Source organism: Ostrinia furnacalis, unplaced genomic scaffold (genome assembly GCF_004193835.3).
Source record: "Ostrinia furnacalis isolate ACB-3 unplaced genomic scaffold, ASM419383v2 OfSCF1242, whole genome shotgun sequence".
Lineage (NCBI taxonomy): Eukaryota > Metazoa > Arthropoda > Insecta > Lepidoptera > Crambidae > Ostrinia > Ostrinia furnacalis.
Window position 1 is genome coordinate 318,857 of NW_021131481.1, and position 7,342 is coordinate 326,198.

The 7,342-nt window shown below is 38.6% G+C and overlaps 1 protein-coding gene across 1 annotated transcript; it reads right to left on the reverse strand.

The window, feature by feature from the left end:
* Window positions 1-5,784: 5,784 nt before the first annotated feature.
* Window positions 5,785-7,078, reverse strand: LOC114352036 (neural retina-specific leucine zipper protein). The gene has a single exon (XM_028303474.1). The coding sequence runs from the start codon at window positions 7,052-7,054 to the stop codon at window positions 6,155-6,157; it is 900 nt and encodes a 299-aa protein (XP_028159275.1). The 5' UTR covers window positions 7,055-7,078; the 3' UTR covers window positions 5,785-6,154.
* Window positions 7,079-7,342: the final 264 nt, after the last annotated feature.

The window sequence follows — 7,342 nt, forward strand, 5'->3', positions numbered from 1 at the left end:
AAATTTTACAATAACCTATTTTATCTATGCAAATTTTAAAAAGTAGACATCTTCCTATTAGAATTAGAGTGATTTTAACAAGTCCTATCCAGTGATTAAGGTTGGTAATTTTAAATTGTTGGTTGGCTTCGTAAAAATTTAAGAGCAATACCTAACCACGCGTTTCCAGTAATCAAGAAGTAGTAAGTACTTACCTATTAACCTAATAGGCATTCCCTTCAAAATCAACAATTGCAAATGCAGTAGGTAGCTAATAATACAATGAGATTTCTTAGTTATATTAACATTTTATAATTACAAATTAGTTTATTAATCAACTGTTATTTATATAATGTATCAGGTTAAGTAGATTTAATAATGTCGAACTTAAAAAAAGTTCAGTAAACATTAATCATCAAAATGACAATTACTTAAAGGTTGACTGGTTGAAAATTAATGAAGTTCACCTATCGTTATAAGTTTTATTCAATACTTAAAACATTTAAATAACTACAGTAAGTACAAGACCTTTCCAGTTAAAGCATTCCGATAATGCCAACTGAACCCTGTTAGCATAATCACATACATGTATCAAATTACGATTACTTAGTATTGCTCATGTTCGATGTAGGTATCTAACTATATGCAACAATGTAAGTTTCCTGTTTACTTTGTAAATGTCGCAAGAAATTTTAAAATAATTTACCGTCTCAATATTAATTGAATATGATGCTAAGACAGATAAGAAGATTAAATATTTTCATTTACTAGCGTTCTATACAGAAAGTATGCTAAATCTGAGAACCATCGTATGAAATAATGATACAGATATTTCCGTTAACACTTCCAATTAAGCTGCTATTTGTAGAAGCGGGTTCATTCATCACAATAGCTCAGGAGCGGTTGACTGGGATCGAACTATCGACCCTCAAATCGGTGGTTTTTCCCTGCCTGTCCTGGACCTCAAACCTTTAAGGCTTATTGACGCTTATGCTCGTATTACCACAGAATAATAATAAGTACTACGTACAGAAGTTTTACTTCGCGAAGGTATTTAAAAAAATGTATGCTCAATGTCATTAACAATATGGTGTAATTTAGCCTATCTCAAGAGTCAAGCACCATTTTGTTGACAAACGTCAGTGATCGGCACTGCGCCGAAGCTATAGGGCTGACTTCGGTAAAGTGATGTGACGTGAGGTGCCAAACTGCGGAAAATGGCGGAGGAAATACATGATTTAGCATGAATTATCATGAATAATATTAACTACTTATTTACCTCTTAGTGTCTTGAGGCAACTTAAAAAAGTACATTCTGTGTTTTTATTATTATTTAGGCAGTTAAATTTTGCACAGTATTTAGTACACCATTTTCTTTATTTTCTTCCATCATACACAAGAATACGCGTGCGTGAGTCAATGTTCGCTTGTATGTGAGGCCTTGTCGAATAGTATCCTGTAGGTGGGCCATCGTGCGTGTTTTGTTTTCGATGTAAACTCGCGGAGATGAACAGGCCTGGTATTACTATCACTGCAATTTAAAATCTATGTTCGAGTTTATGCCTTTCAGCAAAGAAGCTAAGTAAATATAAAAAATTTCCTTAACTACAATCGATATTACCCATGCTTCACAGAAATCTATTCTACAAATATTATGATAGAATACATTTTAGTAGTACCTAACTGTTAAATACTACAATATCACAAAATCTTAGCTTAATCTTCCGTACATCTTTAATTACTTAACTTCCAACCCAAAAAGTGCTGCTTATTAATATTTATTCAAGTTGAAGTGAGGAACGCCGCGTGCACCGACCTCGTTTCCCGCAACTCTTGAGCAATCGCAATCGTTGTTGCTCGTGAAAACGCATCGCAAGCAGAAGCCAAGTCGATGCTCTCAATACCTACTTGTGAGCACCTACCTCCAAATAATAATGAAACATTTAAGGCTGTTTTGATTGACCAAAATGAAAACAGATTAACTGCTTATCGTTATTTATTTATTTGTTTAGGATTTACAGTGTGTTATAATGACATAAGATAGGCAACAAGTAATTAAACCACTTATAGGTTCCCACAGGTAAAATTCTGTTATTAGTAACAGTAACAGTAGTTATTGGGAGCTTACTTCATTAATTTAATTTATTTCACGCGTTTATTAAACCACTTTTTAAAACTATCTACCTAGCTAGTTAGTTAACTTAGTTGTAATAAACCAGTATGAAGCCAGTTATAAACGTTTATGAAAACGCTTTTACCGGCTGAAAACCGAGAGCTGAGATGTTAGTTATCTTAATTCATATCACGATCGATTGTAATTTTTTCAATAAAGCACATTTTTTATTCTCTTCGTGTTTAAAGGGTGTACAAAAAATGAAACCTATTCAGCCATTGGACTATTGAAGTAGCTTCTGCTCCTGCCGTGCCGTGCCCTTCACACGCTTGGGTTTAAACCCGATTTGGTAGGTATATGTATCACTCAAATCTTTACCGTACCTACTCCGCCTCGCGATTACAAACAAACACGGTCGTGTAACAAGTAGCAAAGAAACTGTTCTGAAGCACTTTTTATTTCTTAGCAAAATTTTCAGATATACCTACCTACAGGGTGGAATTTTGTAACGCCACCTGGAAAGAATGCAGTTCTCTTTCTTTTCAAAAATAAAGGAATGTTTTCTTTGAGTAAAATTTTCTATCTACAGTATTAAGATCACTTTACCTCCAGGTAGCATTACAAAATTCCACCCTATTATGAATTTTCATTTCATAAAAGTATGACAATATTTTGTAAGCCCCATTTTCCCTGAAAAATATAAAAAAGAATCCCTGCACTTTGTGTTGAAAATTAAATGTTTATGTATACGTATTTACTTAGTCCGTTAACATGATTAATCAGCTTCTTTCCGCTACTACTAGTTACTAGCGGCTACTAGGCCTGGATGGAGATTCGCATATGGCGTACTTAACAATCCAAATGTTGCACAATCCAATCCCGTTGGATACAAATGTTAGTGTGCTGATCAGGAACATACCTACCTAAGATTTATATGTAGTAGGTATAATAAATTATGTAATGCTTATTCAAAAAGTACCTAGGTTCATTGGGGTATCTCCGTTACCTATAGATAGATATTCGTCAATTTTACCTATCTAGACATAGAAAAAATAATGCAAAATTCACTAACTTTATTTTAACACCCACTTTCACTAAGCTTTCGACAGATTTTCAATTTAAAAGCTTTTTAAATAGGATAGGAGCACTTTGAATTAATTGTTACTTAGTATTACAGAATAGTTTGTGAACGTATAGCATCTTATAGACAGTAAATTCTTTAACTTTTAATAGGTATTGAATCGATTTATCGCATGTTACCTAAATACAGTTTAAAAGCCTATAAATAAGTATACCTAAATATACTAGCTTTAAACATTTCCAGTCATTAATTCATCTAACGCCGAGATAAGGGAATACTCGTAAGTAGGTAATTAAACTTTTATTAAGTTTATTAAACTAGTGATATAATAAATACCTAATTATGTCGTAGTTTTTTATCCGACTACGACAAAGCAAAAGGAGGGTTATGATTTTGACAGGCTTATGTATTTAACAGTTTNTTTTTTTCTAGCTCAATTTAAACAGTTTTTATGACTATGATGAAATATCATGTCCAAATTTATAAATGTCTAGGCATTGAGTCATCAAAGTGATAATTGTCTTCAAATTAATTTGAAACCGCAAGTCGCAACCGCAAGCGTTGCAGTCTGATACTACTTACCTCAGATCATAGAAGGGAATAGATGTGAAACGGGGGCGTGGCGCGTGTCTCCGCGATATGCCCAGAAACGAACATCGGCCGCGTAGCTAGGTTAGTCGCGATTCAGTCGTACTAAGGAAATGTTCTCCGGACTTCTCCGATATTTTGGATAATGCGTCGTTACGTGCAATAAAACAAGTGAAACGCAGAACTACAGGAACAATGGTATCATTTACTACATGTAAGTATTGAAAATCCATTGGTATTTTGCTTATAAATAAAAAAAACTAAACATTTTTACGAACGAATTCAGTGCCGTAACAGTTACTGCGATATCGAAATCAGTGGTGATAAAAATTCAAACACACTTGTACATTGACGATTTAGTTAGCAACCACTTTATGTCATGCTCAACTACTGCGCAATGTATTTAATTTCTTCCGATATCCACTGTCGTGTGAAAATACACAGTACGGCCGCATGTGCCGGTCGTAACATAGTGCCGTGCTCGTGTTCTAATGCGGTTTCCTATTATCGATAAATAGAAGTAAATTATAATTTTCTATTTTGTAATTTTAAATAAAAAAATGATGTGTTACTTGCGATTATAAGATTTTACAAAAAAAATAATAACAGTAGAAGTAATTAGTAACTGTCAACTATGTAATTACTATAAGAGCTAGTTGAAAGCCTAATAATAGGCATTATTTTTGATAAACATTATGCGGTACGCAGATCGCCATAATTAAAAAGTAAATTCGTGATAGTAGTTAATAATAACGTATAATAATAAAAAGGTTTTCATACATAAGCATTTTGTGAAATCAGTTTCGATCCTTGCCCCTAGCGATTTAAAGTATCGATATCTTGTCGACTCCATTTTATCTTTGTTCTCTCACTAGCGTTTTCAAGAAGCACTTTTTATTTCTTAGCAAAATTTTCAGATATACCTACCTACAGGGTGGAATTTTGTAACGCCACCTGGAAAGAATGCAGTTCTCTTTCTTTTCAAAAATAAAGGAATGTTTTCTTTGAGTAAAATTTTCTATCTACAGTATTAAGATCACTTTACCTCCAGGTAGCATTACAAAATTCCACCCTATTATGAATTTTCATTTCATAAAAGTATGACAATATTTTGTAAGCCCCATTTTCCCTGAAAAATATAAAAAAGAATCCCTGCACTTTGTGTTGAAAATTAAATGTTTATGTATACGTATTTACTTAGTCCGTTAACATGATTAATCAGCTTCTTTCCGCTACTACTAGTTACTAGCGGCTACTAGGCCTGGATGGAGATTCGCATATGGCGTACTTAACAATCCAAATGTTGCACAATCCAATCCCGTTGGATACAAATGTTAGTGTGCTGATCAGGAACATACCTACCTAAGATTTATATGTAGTAGGTATAATAAATTATGTAATGCTTATTCAAAAAGTACCTAGGTACATTGGGGTATCTCCGTTACCTATAGATAGATATTCATCAATTTTACCTATCTAGACATAGAAAAAATAATGCAAAATTAAATTCACTAACTTTATTTTAACACCCACTTTCACTCAGCTTTCGACAGATTTTCAATTTAAAAGCTTTAAATAGGATAGGAGCACTTTAATAGTTTGTGAACGTATAGCATCTTATAGACAGTAATTATTCTTTAACTTTTAATAGGTATTGAATCAATTTATCGCATGTAATATAATATAATAAATCGCTAAATAATAATATGTAAAAATATCGCAAGTTAAATGAAATCTGTAATCATCAGCTGTTTAAACCACAGTTTAAAAGCCTTTAAATAAGTATACCTAAATATACTAGCTTTAAACATCTCCAGTCATTAATTCATCTAACGCTGAGATACTTATGGGGAATACCTACTCGTAAGTAGGTAATTAAACTTTTATTAAGTTTATTAAACTAGTGATATAATAAATACCTACCTAATTATGTCGTAGTTTTTTAACAGTTTTGAAGACGAAATAAGTAGAAAAATAAAAGAATATTTTCAGTAAATATTTTATTAGGAAAACACAAATCCTCCTATAGATATTTTTGTTTTTTAAATGTATCTATTTACAATTATTAGATTAATCAGTTGTTTGAGTCATAGTATCAACTTATGTATAATTTTAATAGTACACATTATACTTTAACGAAGCTATGCATATGCATAAATTTACGACACAACCATACATTTAACACGGTGTTTCAGTAGCCTTCCCGACGGAATTCTCGGCTAAATTGTTCCACCATAATGATAAAGAAAACTATAAACTGGAACCGATGATAATTAAATTTCAAACTTAACAAAAGCACGAGAGTCGTGTCGCGCGCGCCTTCAGTATCGCTGCCAGGCGCAGGCGGAGGAGGCTGCGGCGGAGGCGCCGGCGCGCGGCGCCGCGCCCTGCCGTCACAGCTCCGAGAAGAACTCGGGCGACGAGTGCGGCGTGGGCGGCGCGTGCTGCGGCACGGCGTGCTCGCGCCCCACCAGCGCCAGCCGCTGCTTCAGCACGTCGCGCTCGTGCGTCACGCGCGCCACCTGCAGCTGCAGCACGTGCAGCTCGTCCTGCAGCGAGCGGTTGGTCAGCTCCAGCTCCTGGCGCTGCTGCAGCCGCTTGCTGCGGCAATTCTGCGCGTAGCCGCGGTTCTTCAGCGTGCGCCGCTTCTGCTTCAGCCGCGTCACGTCCTCGCGCGGGAAGCCGTGCAGCCGCTTGTTCAGTTCACGCACACTCAGAGTCATTAGGAGGTCGTCGCTGATGAGGTCGTCGCCGCACGACGAGCCGGGGTAGGACTGGTGCTGGCCGGTGCGCGGCGACACGGCCGAGCAGGAGCTGGCGGGCCGCAGCGCCACCTGCTGCATGTGGTGGTCCTGCTCGCGCCACTCGCGGCGGTCCCAGTCCTCGAAGTTGCCGCAGGGCACGGTGCGCATGTCGAGCGGCTCCCGCATGTGCGGCAGCCACAGCACGTCGTCCACGAGCGCGGCGCGGCACGGGCTGCGGCCCACGGGCGCGGGCGGCGTCTCGGGCGGCGTGCTGGGGTCCACGGCGATGGCCACGTGCGGCTGCGGGTAGGGCCCCGCGTCGGGCCAGGGGCGGCAGGCGCGCGCGCAGGCCGGCGGGGTCTCCATGAGCTCGTGCCAGCCGCTGCGCAGCGGCTCACGCTTCACGAGGTGGTGGTCCTCCAGGTGGTCGAGCTCGAAGTTCTGCACATACTCGTCGGCGAGCTGGTCGCCGTCGGCCTCGCGCTGCGGCGGCGGGACGGTCTGCATGGCGCTCGCCTGGGAGCAGTCGACGAGCGCGTGCTCCACCATGGGGCCGTGCGGGGCGCGCGCCGGCCGGACTCGGACTGCCGCGGCGGCACAGGGCGGCGCGAGACTCCGCCCTCCGGTCCAATGACGTCGCGAGACGCGCGCATTCTATACGTACTTTCAGTCTTTTGTTTCTGAGAACATAAGTTCTCAACTACACAACACGCAATACTATAAATACAAAAACATGGCACACAATTTTGTACACGGTTACTTATCTTCACACATTTTGAAAACTAAACACTTTTGCTAAACTATTTGATGCTACATGTGTACTTACACTACAAAAGT